Raw genomic sequence first — 13,535 nt, 5'->3', positions numbered from 1 at the left:
TGCAGAGATGCAGGGTTTATTGAGGACATTTGCATGCTGTCAAATCAGAAAGACAATTGATTCAATTATGAAGGGAAAATATGGTAAAAATTGGGAAAATGGATGAGACCTGGGGTTAGAAAAACAGTGTAATTCTGCATATATTGTATATTCAACCATTTTTAGCCAATAATCGATCACTGTTGCATGAAATAACAAGTACAACCATCAGCAAAGCCTTAAAATACATAAAACTGCAGTTATTAGCTTCGCTCATAGAAAGAATTGTAGATTGAAAAATAACTGGCAATGTTTTTTGGGGCTTTTTTTTTTTAAACAGCTGCATATTTCAAGATCATCCGCTCAAACAATAAATCATAGCTAAACACGAGGCATCACCAGAAGCAGAACCAAATTGCCAATCTTAGAAGAAAAATTTGGTTCAGATGTGCTTGAAAAACTCAGGAGCCATAAAGGATCAAGCCTATTCTGAAGTTTGATAACCAATATCATTGTTCACGTTGAAACAAGTTTGACACTCTCATTAATTAAAAGGCACAAAAAGAAAACAAAACGCCATTGGCTTCAAAATAAACGGCTTAAAGCTTGACTGAAATTTCCAGCTGCCCAAAAGAAGAAACCAATTGCAAACAGCTGAATTATTTGTCTACAATAACGGCAATTTCCAAGTATGGTGGTGGAAGCATCATGCTGTGATAATGATGCTTTCAACACATGGAAGAATGAAAGAAAAATAAAAACACTTCAACAGCTAGATGACCAAACTTGGACTCATCCAAACATGAGTTTCTAATAGATCAAGTTGGCTAATATTAAGCTTCTGGAATAACCATCCCAAAGCCCTGAGTCTCTGGTTCAGGTTTTAAGTTGGAGCTGTGCCAGGAAACCCGCCTATTTAAATTAACTCTACAAATTCAGCCACCAAAAGGTTAGAAATATGCAAGAAGTTTAGAAAGCTTGTCTCAACACCCACTGAGAAGTTAAAGTATATGAGCGGCAGACTGTTTGTCAAACTTTTCTACTTTCTGTACCAACATGACAAACCATCTTTTCTGAGGTCACCTGTTAACCTAACATGACTGTTTCTCAACTGTGGAAGGAAGTCAGTTCCTCTCAATAGCAACACATATTTTGTAATTGTTTTCTTCTTTTATTAGTCTTCACAATAACTTAAAATTCCTTGTATTTTTTTGCTTTTGCTTACAGCAATGTAAATATCAGCAAACAGATGTATTTCAGTGGATTCCAAATATGTCTGCTGGATTCTTGATCAAACCTTTTCCTTTAATCTGAAGTTAGATATTTAGGAATCTTATAGCAGCTGAAAACATGAGCGTATCCTCAAACAAAAAATGTGAAACAATCTCTTTGAAATAAATGTCCTTCTAAAGACATCACGTATCCAGTTATCGGGATTTGAGCCCTGGGACGAATGTCCTTCAGCCCCACTCGCTGCTTGCGCTGACTCTCCATCCACCTGGAGGAGGAGGCAACAGAGAGGGTGGGAGGTCAGGGATGGAGAAGATTTGTTGAGGAATATCGTTTTCTGCTTCATCCTCCTCATTGTCCTCCTTGGTTTTTGAGTCTCTGCAGAGATAAATAATTAAACGGTTGAATTCAAAATGAACAGGACCAATAATTAGGCATGCAAACCATGTAGTCCAACGTGTTAAAGTGAAAAGGAATGTGCATACCCTTTGCTACCAAGAGCTGCTCGCTTCTTTTCCCTTTTCGAGAGCCATTCCTCTATACTTCGCCCAGAGATGATTCTGTCCTCAGAGTCCTCTTTGTGTTGTCTTTCCTCTTAAAATAAAGAAATATTACATTCATTAAGATGCAGCAGTTAAATGGTTTTCTACGCGCAACCTTCATGTAACCTAGAACACACTGTACATGTGTGTTTCATTAATATCTTTGTATATGTTGAGTATTTCTTTAGTTTTTGTGTTAATCCTTCATTTAAAAAAATTAAAACCACATTGTCTGTCGTGTCTAAGATCTTTTTTCTTTTAAATATGAGGAAAACTGGTGTTAATGTAAAAGAAACCGTCACTTCTCAGATTCATATCTACACCTAAAAATCACATGGTACACAGCACCACCTTGTGGCCACTACTTACCTTGCATGTGTCTTTTTAAGTTGAACAGATCCTCTTCAGACATGTGAGAAAATCTGCAGTTTGGGCCAAAATCACATATTCCTAAAGAAAGAAAAAATTTGCAAAAGCAAAACAAAGAAATAAAATGTGATAATTGTATTATATATTATTTGATAGTAAAATTTCATAATTTTTGGGGGAGAATTTTATATTTTTTGGGGGGGGGATTTTTATTTATTTTTTTTTCACCTTTTTGGAGAAACTTCCTGCAGGGTTTCTTTATTTGCTCATCATGGAGAACAGCAGCATAATCTGTAAGGGTTAGAAAATAGTTATGTGTAAATTACAACTGCTTATCAAGCTTTGCACTGTAAATGTCAATATTAGGGACGCCAAATAAAAGCTCATATATATATATATAGGTCTTGCTTATTATCATTCTGGATGTCTTTCAATAATATGTTCAAACTAGCATAGTTAAACTTTGATTTAACTCATCAATTCCATGTAATGAACACTGATTGTAAAAATGAAAATGTGCTGCAGACTCCTTGATAGAGGCAGCAGTTTAGAAGGTAACAAAAAGACAGGATATTAGTGGGTGTGTTTCCTGGTGGGATCTGTTTTCAGGTAATTGTCCGCTGATCAAATGTTTGTCATTTAGGGGTTAACTAAAAAGATAAGTGGAAGAAAAAGCACATCAAACAAATGTCAGGAATTCCTCCTCATCTCACCTCTGAATTGGTCATACCAGGCCTTCTTCGCTCTGTGATGCTGAACGCCATTTAGATGTTTCTTCCTGTTGTGCATGTTGTCCTGAAAGGACCGGTCACAGTAGTCACAGTAATACCTCTTCCCCATGGTGCTCCACTAGGAGAGCTGTCAATAGGTGAGAGAGTAGGCAGATAAAAAATGACTGGAACAGAAATAACATTTCTGCTAGATTATGGAGAATAAAGACAGGATTTTGACTGAGTAACTTTTCAGGAAACAACAATAAATTCAAAAACATATTGCAAAATTATGTGCTTTCAATTGCATACATTCTGTGGTTCAGTAATAAATCATTATCAAGTGTTAAAGCCTTTAATTAAGAAATAAATCAAATGTATAACAAAAATGGCGTCAACCTTTCCCCCCCCCAAAATTTCCCTAATTTGTCTTGGCATATCAGTTTCTAGGTATTTAAGGTGTTAAATAAACATTTCCATCAGTCTCTGTCAAGGATTTAGACAAACCAGCCATAGAGATACTGAACTGTTTCAAAGAAGATTCTTAATTTATTATAAAAGAGTCAAAAGATGTTTTCAAAAATGATGAATTGGGCCCACACTTCAACTCGAGCACAAACTTACCTAACAAACACGACATTAGGCGAACTTAAATAGTGGCTAATCAGACACATAACAAACAAATCTTAATTAGCAAACAAATACTGGTCAAAACAACATTAAGCCATTGTAAATAAAAAAAAAAATACTTCTGGAACAGAAGTAGCTGCTTTTGGAAACCATCTTATACATTTAAATAGTTTACTAATATGCTGACTGACATACCGTTAAATGTTAATTGTCCTTATGCGGCACTGGGAAATACTGGCAAAACTCCACTGTGGCTCTTAAGCGGTTGCTATAACATGCACCAACATTTCAAAAAACAAAGAAACAAACAAAAAAACAGCTTTTCTGCGGTCATTAAAACATGTTCGTAGCTTTTAGCTGGTAGCTAAACTGGGAAAACATAAACCTGAGTAGAGGAAGTTGTCATGTGTAGCCACTTCCGCTATTGCGCACTGCACATTACACCGACGACATGGCGCTGGCTAAGACCGTCTACAATCTCCTCTTCAGGAGGACGTCCACCTTCGCTGTGACCATCATGGTTGGAGCTGTCTTATTTGAGCGGGTGTTTGACCAAGGCGGTGACGCGATTTTTGAGCAGATGAACCGCGGGGTAAGTCCGTCCCTGGTTGTTTTTATCGATGCTGACCTTGTGAGGAGAGGACGAAGCTAGTGTTAGCTTAGCTTGGCTAGCCGAGTCTGTTAATGACTGTTGGATAAGTTTCGCCTGTTTTTATGAAGTGTCTAATATTACCTCATTGTGACTCGTTACAGAAACTATGGAAACACATCAAACACAACTATGAGAACGAAGAATAGGATGCCACCCTGGGTTTTATAAGGCTGCAGTGCTAATGTGTTGTCTAGTTTCTATCACCATATATTTCTGGATTCAGCACCTGAATGAAGCAGCTGTCATCTTGGACAATGTGCACAAAGTCATGCCCAGGCTGGAGAAGGCTCTGAGAGGACCTGCAGAAGCTGAAAGGCTGTCCCGACCACCAGGGAGATGGATCAAAGCTCGTCCTTTACCTTGCAGATGTTTCTATTGATTCCATTGTCTTCAGATTGTAAATTGTGATATTAAACATGTTTCAGTGTCATGCAGGGTTTTGATTTTTTTTTCTTGTGTTCTTGATAACTTAAACGGCTATGTAAAATTGTCAAAGTGTCTCGATTGCATTTGATAAAGTAACTCCTTTATTTGCCAAGCTTTACTCTTACAAGAAAGCCTGTTGTACTGTTATTAACCAAGTTTCCTATGCAGTCTGGAAAACTATGGGATTTGATCCCAGTCTTTCCCTAGTGTGAATAAATAGTAGGAGGAAATAAGAATGTAGTAAAATATTTACATCAGACTATTCTCTATCCCTTTCTCTAATTGCTACATCTTTGTCTTTATAGTTAAAAAATTCCTGTCATATACACAGACACTTAGCTTGAATTTCTGCAACTATAAACAAGAAGAACATAAAATGTTTATCAGAGAAAGCTAATTATCCAAAACAATACAGGTCAGTATAAATCAGTCTTCACGTTTTTGTTTTAGCCAATGTTTTGTCTGGAATCGAAAACTCTTTATTTTCTTTTTTTGTTCCTGAAGGTGGGGTCTCTGTGTGCAGGTGAGGTTTTCTGAATCAGGTTACTGTGGCACTGACCACCTGTCGGAGCTCAGGGAAGTGGAGGCCTGAAAGGAGTGAAGGGGTTATTTAAATCCACAAGGGGCGTCCTGAACTGTTACACTAATGACTGAGCATGAAAGAGTATTAAACCCAACCATAGTTATTGTTTTAGTACAATGTAGAGAATATAACAATATAAACTCAATACATGCTTTGAATAACACTAACCATAATATATATATATTTTTTGCTAAACAACACAGAGGTGCAATAATTGCCCAAGTAAAAATTACATTAATGCGAGGTAACTGGTAATGATGGTATGTGAGATTGGCCACACAATCTGGAGGCTTTGCATGCAGGTGAGTATTAGTCCTCCAGGTGTCTCACTAACACCATGAGTAATAAAAACCCATGGCACTTCTAGTCATGGTTTTCTAATCACTTACTGTTTACAGTCTACCCATTTACAGCCTAAGAGAAAGTAGCACCAGTGTCCAGATGAGCACTTGCACTGGAAAAGGCATTTAGTTTTGCCCAGAACTCTGAATGCTGACAAAGAAAAAAAAAAAAAAGAAACACAACAGACTGATAAAGTGTCAAAGAAAGACTGACTTTGATTCAGTGCTTGTTCCTGCATGGACACCTTGCTGAGAGACTCCTTTTTTCCTGCACCTAAAATATATTTGGTTTGCAAAGAGATGCTTACCATGCTATTGAGAATTCAAATGTTCTCCATCTTTTCTATTCCTCCAATAGATAGAAAGTTGTCTAGGAAAGACAACTTCCTAGGAAAATTATGTTTTAAGACGTTTCTTTTCTGTGCAGAACAATTCAGACATACAGTACTCACTAGATATGAAAATAAACGTCTCCATATTTCTTGAACAAAATCAGTATAGAACATGCCAAACATCAATAATGAATCGGGTTTAGGCTTTAAATACACCTTATGCCAAACTTGTATTAAAATTCTTAATCGACAGACTGAAATCAACCATAATGGATAGAAAACTCACATCTTACCCAACTAACACAATACCACCGAGGGCAGCGGGAAGAAATTCTCTCTGCGCAATCAGAGGTTTAGCGTTTAAACCTCTGACTGCTTAGATGCTAAAGAAGGGAGTAAATGTACACTTTAAACTGAAATCCATTAATGAAACAGCGTAAACACAGTCAGAAACTACAATTTATATCATTCAAGTTGTCTGAAATGATTCACTTATTTAGCTCTGAATAAATAGTTTTTAGTTTTAATGCATTATTCATTTAACAAACAGACATAACAAATATGTTTATTTTAATCTTTTTCTGAAAGCTTGCGATGTAAAAAAAAATTTAGTTAAGTTAAGTGCAGCAAACCCAACTTTTGTTTACAAGAACTGACATTTTAAATTATAAACATACGGTTTGTGAAATGGACATCCAACTCGAGTTGTTTAATCCCATCTTAAAATATTTTCAAAATTAAGTTACATTATACAAATAAAACAAGGCACTTATAAGATATAATCTTTCAACCAACCCCATAGTCTAGTCACCCAGAGGTTTACTCCCAAGTCTGATAAGTACTGGATCTCAGGTGTAAGCATTTTTGCACATATTGACCTGCTTTCAGGATTAATGTCATTTCTCAAGTTGTATCCCATAATGGATTTCTCTCCAATGGGCTGCCAAGGCTTGAAATGTGTGTCTTTAATCCTCTGAGCTTCAACTGCATCGCCACCCTCAATGCAGGTGGCCCTCATCTCTGCATTTCTTCTCCTCAGCTCCTTTACATCTCGTTCCATTCTTGTTCTTCCATATGCCTCGACTCTCTCCCAGAAAGTAGCATTGAAGTGTTCATAGAGTTTCCAGTCAGCCCAGTTCCACTGTAAGGCTTTGGCTCTCGTCTCAGGGTCCAGACGAGACACGGATGAGGTCCTGCGAACATTGAGCTTGAAGTACAGGATGTCCTCCATGGACCAGCAAAGTAAATCCTTAAGCAGAATCAGAGACTCCTCAAAGTATTCTGCAATAAGAACCAGATGAAAACGTTTGGATACATACTGAATCTCCTTCATGACACGAGGGTCATTGACTTTAAGGTTGTTATCGAAACCAAAGTCAAAAAACAGCAGATTTTTAAGGTAGAATGAGTTAATAGCTTCCGGACTGTAGAAGGCCTCTGGATTGTTCAGAAACTCAGTCAGTTTGTTATTTCCACTAATGCTCCAAGTAAGAGGAATTATTTTCTGGTAGTAATGGAAAGCTGACTCAAAGAGATCCACCGGGTCACGCAGGATGGTGACATACAAGGCGTTTGGAGGCAAGAGTTTGGACACTTCTTGATAGTTGAACCGCATGTGGTTGCAAACGATGTTAAAGCACTCCCCCGGCCTGTAGTCCTTCACCTGGGAGCACAGGAATGGCTGCGGGTAGCAGAAATCATTGCGTCGGTCAGGTAAGGCAAACCTGAGCTTGTGCTTTTCCCCAAACCTGTAGAGGATGTTGAGGATGGTGCTGCTCGCCGTTTTATGAGTCTTCATGAACATGATGTTCACTTTGGGAGAGCAGTCCTGCTTGGAGTCAGGGCTTCCAGTGATGTTGCCCGGACTTGTCTTTGCCACGCTGAGGGGACACGTCTTTTCCTGTGTGGGACTTTGAGCGAAACAAAAAGTAGGGTCACTGCTTCTGTAGTCAGAAATTTACATACATTTTAGGCCATTAAGCGCATATTCATTTAGGGCTTTCAATTATTTATTTGAAATGAGGGTACATGTCTTTATTCATTCCTAACCTGGAATTTGAAGATTGTGGATTTTCTTCTATCCACACACAGAGTCAAAATTATACTTTTTGTTGACTATGCACACTTTGTGAGGTATAAAACCCTCTTTGAAATGTTGTTCTTTGCCTTTGCACTTTTTGTCGCCATCAACATGGTTCTGTCATAATTCCGGCTGGATTTTTAATCATCTTCTTGGCAGAATCAGTAGAAATGAAAATGAGCTGGTTGCTGACACAGACACAAGTTTTTGAGTGTAGTATAGTTCAGCGTAAGCCTTACCTTTACTCTGCTTTTCCCTTTTCTAAATACACTTTTAATTAGGGTTCTGGAATTCTTCTTCTCTGATTCTGTCCACATTTTTCACTCCTAGCATTAATTTTAGATAAAGCGGAAGAGTTTTATCAATACACCCACTTTGAACAATACACCACTTGTAGCAAAACAGCCACACAGTATGCTACCACCACCATGCACAGTTGGTACGGTGCTTTAGCATTTTAAAGCCTCTGCTTGACTCATCCAAAAACAGTTCTTGTCACTTGTGATAAGTGGCTTCATGTTTATTTCTTCATAAACCTCGGCTCTAGCGGATATTTTCTTGACCATGTGGGCAACTGCAATTTCTTGAAATCTTGAAAGGATTCTTTCTCAACGTGTTAATTTATAACACCGGAAAACCTGCTTCTCTGGAGATGACGTCCCTCCTCTTTTCAGCAGAATTATGACTCAGAGTGTTTATAAAAGTTGTTACAAATGTAATTTTGTACAAGGGTGACAATTTGAGTCAGTTGGTTGGAACCTGAATACAGCAGCTATATTTTCTAATAGGACAAAGTTCCCCAACAAATCCAAAATGCTTTAGGGATGGATAAAGGCTGATAGCTTTAAGCTTTTGGAAAGCCATGAGCCAAACTAATCTGTGGGAAATGTTTAACAGATTAGTTTAATGTTTAATGGATCAGTGCCAACAAATCAAACAATTTCAATGAACTCTCCACCGCTTCTGCTAAAAAGAGTGATCAAAATCAAACTAGTATTATGGCGGATGATTGCTGACAATTGCAATAAGTGCATATTGAAAAAAAAAAACAGCTCACTAAGATTTATTTAGGTTTACATTAATTAGGCTCTCTATTTGAACCTTTTATGTAACATTTTGATCCTGTGTGGATTAAACAATAAAACAAAATAAATCTAAACTTTTGAAACAATCTCATAGTATGATTAGTCCATCCTGGAAAACGAAAATTCAAATAAAATAATTTTACAACCAATCGTTAATAGGGCTTATACCCATGACGGCTGCATTTGTGTATTGACTGACATCATTGAAATGCATTTATTTAATTTACCTCATATTCACTTGGCGTGTCGCTGTCAAACAGTAGAGGACCAACATTACCTTGGTCAATACAATCCACGGTATCAGCCGCCGCACCACCGCTGTGCATTTAAATCCTTTGTTGAACATTATTAAATGCAAAATGCAAACCTGAAAATGAAATCGGAGAGAACATGTAATCCTCATTTTACCCAACACAAAGCTGCACTGCAGCCAAAATATGTCAGCAAAACATTTTCAAATTATGACATTATCCTTCTTTAACTATGTGCTGTAACATTTACATTTGCTAAAACTAAAAAGTCTTCATGGGAAAAGGAGAGACACAGACTAAAGATAAGAAAGGGAAATTCAAAGTCTTTGTTTTTTGTCAAATAGAGCACACAGCCCTCTTGTTGATATTGGAAACATGTACACTGTGCTTAAATTTCAAGTTTTAACAGGAACAACGAAAGAAGGGACAATCATTCTTATCCCAAGACGAACCCAAACCAATCTACTACATACATGCTCGATGAGTAACAAGATAAATATTAAACTGATTCTGACTGCACACATTGAACTGATGCCTGATAAAATAGGCATTTCAAGCTGGCAGTCTCATCTAAGTAGGTGTGTCTGTTGGACTTCATACTCTAACTTGTTTTCTAATCAGATAATAATCCACTGTCAATATTTAATAGATTTATTTTAAAGTCATAAAACTTAGCATGCATTTTATATTAATTCACTCTGCTCTGTTGGATTAAAGCCTACGCCCAAAGGAAAAGTCTTGAAACCTTTCCTCAAAAAGCAAGAATAAAAACAGTCTTGTAAACTACGAGATGCATTCAGTACTCAGATGTTTAAAGAACAAGCAAACAACCGAGCGAAAGTCTTTGAACTTACCCAGAGGAGGTGACATTAGAGGAGCCACTCTGATTACTGTACCTTCTCCAAATTGAAAGCAACCTCTCTCTTCACGCTGTTAACTTTCCCGGAGGTTACATCTAATTGGCTGTGAGCATTCGAAGAAATCAGATCTCCTCCCACAAAGCCTAAATGTGACAGACAGGTTTTAGCTGAAGGATACGTCTTCAGATATTTGACACGGAGGAATGTATGACGTTATCTGTCATCTTTAAAAGTAAGTCACGAGGCATCCTTTAAAAAAAAAAATATATATATATATATATATATATATATATATATATATATATATATATATATATATATATATATATATATATATATATATATATATATATATATATTTAAATATATATATATATATATATAAATATAAAATGTACATCAATAATTAAGATGGTATTGTTAAATACTCTGATATTCCTCATTCTATTACACTATTTTTGCCATAAGCATTTGATCATCTGTCTTAATGCATGAAGTTACATCCTATTCTTAATCCAGACGCTTTAATATGACATAGTCCTCCTTTTTATGTAAAAGACCTACAAATAATTCTCAGAGGTCTTTTGATATTTCCTTGAATGGTGTTATCATAAGTTTTGGTTGTTTTTTTCAGAAGCCTCTTCGTGAGGTCAGACAGTTTCCACTGTAATTCATCCAAAAAGTGTTTTACCACCTTGAAGTCAAGCCTCTGTGTAAATCAGTGAAGGTTCTTCAACACCAAGGACACTCGTCCGTGTCTTTGTGAACCTTATTTTTCGCACTTATGGTTTACGCCACTGCATCCATGCTTAGCGTCACACTTGGCAATGTGGGGCATGGATGCAGCTGTTTGGCCATAAAAATCCGTTCTATTAAGCTCTTCACAGACTGTGCTGTGTTGCTGACTCTACAGAAATTTCAACATGTGCCTCACCATCCACTGAACCCACTCTGATTTTATATGGCCTACTGATTTCTGGTGAGTTCCCGTCAAGACCAGTCGCTTCCAGTTTGGTTTATTATTGCTAATAGTTGGCCAAGGGTGTGTTACAACTGAACTTATTGAGCAGGTGACATCCTAATCACTGAGTTCCTGAGTGTAACCCAATAATTTATAAATATTTTAAAAGCAGTCAGCAAGCCTGCAGACTGCTTTATTTATTTGGCTATGAAAGTAATTAGAACTGAATTCAATTAATAGGATGGATGAGCAAATACTTTTGGCGATTTAGTTTACCTTAGACCAATGGGTCTGTTCAACTCTATACAGCCAGAGTCTAAGAATTTCTGCTAAGCTCCAATCAGGACTGTCCATGATCACTTTATTGAAGTATTTTACTGTATGATATTGTCTGTTGAGGTTGATATGGCAATGTAGCCCTTGTAATGGAAAAAATCTTATCCAAGCACTGATGAGGTGAAAATATCAGGTAAATTAATACCATGTGCATGATATAAGAGCCTTGTGATGGAGACCCGGGGTTCTATCCCATATTGATTATTGATGTTATTTATTTACAGTCTAAATGTGCTTTGTATTAGTTCTTTATTTCAGTTACACTGTGACATTTAGTGAACATTCTTTTTGGGTAGGGAGACTGGCCATCTTTCCTGTTCAGAGAATGTGGGGGAAAAAATGTCAGTTTGTTTCTGATTTAGATTAGCTCAATTTGAGTTAAATGAGTATTTGCCTTTCTGGGTGTGTCTCAGCAAGGTGGAGCAGAGAGGGAGACAAATGCTCCTGGAACATACCAGCTTCCATTAAGAGGGGTAATACTCTGAGGATTTATTTAGTTACATTTACTTTTTGATTGACCTTAGATTAGTTTAGTTTTAATAATTTGCATGTATGTAAATATTTGTTGGATCATTTATTGTTAGGTTTGTGTAAATAGTGTTTGTTTCTTGTTTGTCTTTTTTTGATCACCCCTTTACCTGGTGTAAGTGTTGGAATTTGCTTCAGGGATAAATGTCTTTGTTTCACTGTGAGAAGGGTGTTGGTGTAATGATGACCTGGAGCTCCCAAATAAATCCACCTCAAAGACATTTTGTTGCCTCACTTCCTTCTTTAAAGCAGAGCCTCTGCCAGTCAAAGTGACAAGACTACAAAATCCTACACTCATAAACAGATCACAGTAAATAATAACAGTAAAGCTCCATCAGACTACAGAGTCAATGCATTGTTTTTATAGCAAAGAAAAAAAATCATTTAAACTGGAGAGACAGTGTGGCTCCCTTGCAGATGCCGAAAGTGTCATGATCCGTGGTTTTCTGTGTTTATTTTGAGTTTTCCTGTTTCCCTGTGAGTCTCTGTCCTGTCCTCCCCCAGGTGTGTCTCGTTTCCTTAATTACCCCGTGTGTATTTAAACCCACCTGTTGTCTGTGTTCCTCGTCGGGTCCTTGTCGTTTGTCAATGTCTAACGTCTCAGTTTTGTATGTGCGCTCCAGTAGAACTGATTAGTCCTGGTAGTGTCTGCTCTCGTGTCTAGTCCTGTGAATCAGTTGCTACCGGTACTTAGCTGTGTGCTAGTCTCTGCCGTGCTGCCTGTATGGACTGTTGAGCTTTATTTTCACCATTAAATCTTCATCATCACCATAACCTGGGTCTCAGCGTCTCTCCTCACCACCAAAACCCCACTTCATGACAGAAAGCGACATCTTAGAGATATCCAACCTTGGGTGTGGGATATCAGATAGGCTCATGAGCATGAAAATAAACGCGTGACATGGCCTGATTATCAGATTATTTACCCTGTAAAAAAAATGTTTCTCCACACCTTTAAAATGTTTTGTATTTTTGTTACCACCTTACAAAGGTATTTATGTGTACTTCTAGAAAGTTGTCACATGTTTTCACTGTCATAGCTACAAATGTCTTGACACTTACAAAGCAGTGCGATAACACTTTATTTGAAGGGATCTCCATAAGACTGATATGACACTGACATAAATATGACATAACATCTGTCATGAACATAAAGAAGTCTGTATGAAGTGTCATTCAGTAAATAACGACACTTTTAATGTAAAGTTGCTCTACAAGTTGCATTTAAAGTCTATTAAAAGTGCCAACTTTGCGTGATTTTGTAAATAATGACAATTTAATGCAGATCAACTTTGGATTAAAAGTGTCATTATTTCCCGAATGACACTTCATAAAGACTTTTTCATGTTCATGACAGGTGTTATGTTTATGACAGTGTCATGTCAGTCTTATGCACACCCTTTCCAATAAAGTGTTACCAGCAGGGCTAGTTGTGAATGACACAGGGATGCATGACTATTTTCTGCTATTAGAGCTGCAAGTACATTGGGGACATTAACAGGGTTACCAGCTGTTAATGTTGGTGCATAAAGGTTGTGGGTTTGAATCCCAACCTGTAGGTCTTTCTACATAGAGTTAGCATGTTCACCCAATGAATGCATGGGTCATCCAGCTTCCTCCCACAGTCCAAACACTTGGTT

At 37.3% G+C, this 13,535-nt stretch overlaps 3 protein-coding genes across 4 annotated transcripts; 1 reads left to right on the top strand and 2 right to left on the bottom strand.

The window, feature by feature from the left end:
• On the bottom strand, positions 1–3,846 carry zmat5 (zinc finger, matrin-type 5). Its single transcript, XM_014969322.2, has 6 exons — positions 3,656–3,846; positions 2,834–2,978; positions 2,349–2,411; positions 2,121–2,201; positions 1,695–1,803; positions 1–1,587 (listed from the first exon to the last, which is right to left on the bottom strand). The coding sequence occupies exons 2-6, from the start codon at positions 2,958–2,960 to the stop codon at positions 1,440–1,442; spliced, it is 528 nt and encodes a 175-aa protein (XP_014824808.2). The 5' UTR covers positions 2,961–2,978; positions 3,656–3,846; the 3' UTR covers positions 1–1,439.
• Positions 3,847–3,877: 31 nt separating this feature from the next.
• On the top strand, positions 3,878–4,542 carry uqcr10 (ubiquinol-cytochrome c reductase, complex III subunit X). Its single transcript, XM_014969334.2, has 2 exons — positions 3,878–4,052; positions 4,214–4,542. The coding sequence occupies exons 1-2, from the start codon at positions 3,912–3,914 to the stop codon at positions 4,256–4,258; spliced, it is 186 nt and encodes a 61-aa protein (XP_014824820.1). The 5' UTR covers positions 3,878–3,911; the 3' UTR covers positions 4,259–4,542.
• A 1,463-nt stretch (positions 4,543–6,005) lies between these two features.
• gal3st1b (galactose-3-O-sulfotransferase 1b) lies at positions 6,006–10,208 on the bottom strand. Of its 2 annotated transcripts, XM_014969240.2 has the most exons (3): positions 10,065–10,208; positions 9,187–9,326; positions 6,006–7,704 (listed from the first exon to the last, which is right to left on the bottom strand). In XM_014969240.2, the coding sequence occupies exons 2-3, from the start codon at positions 9,303–9,305 to the stop codon at positions 6,564–6,566; spliced, it is 1,260 nt and encodes a 419-aa protein (XP_014824726.2). In that variant the 5' UTR covers positions 9,306–9,326; positions 10,065–10,208; the 3' UTR covers positions 6,006–6,563. The 2 variants fall into 2 exon arrangements, with proteins under 2 accessions (XP_014824726.2, XP_087867084.1); XM_088010958.1 differs by lacking the exon at positions 10,065–10,208 and having other exon boundaries at positions 9,237–9,326.
• Positions 10,209–13,535: the final 3,327 nt, after the last annotated feature.

The sequence above is a fragment of the Poecilia mexicana genome, unplaced genomic scaffold (assembly GCF_051168715.1).
Source record: "Poecilia mexicana isolate PSO_F unplaced genomic scaffold, ASM5116871v1 scaffold_12, whole genome shotgun sequence".
NCBI classification, from domain to species: domain Eukaryota; kingdom Metazoa; phylum Chordata; class Actinopteri; order Cyprinodontiformes; family Poeciliidae; genus Poecilia; species Poecilia mexicana.
Note: the sequence above shows the minus strand (reverse complement) of the source record. Positions and strands in the feature narration are given on the sequence as shown.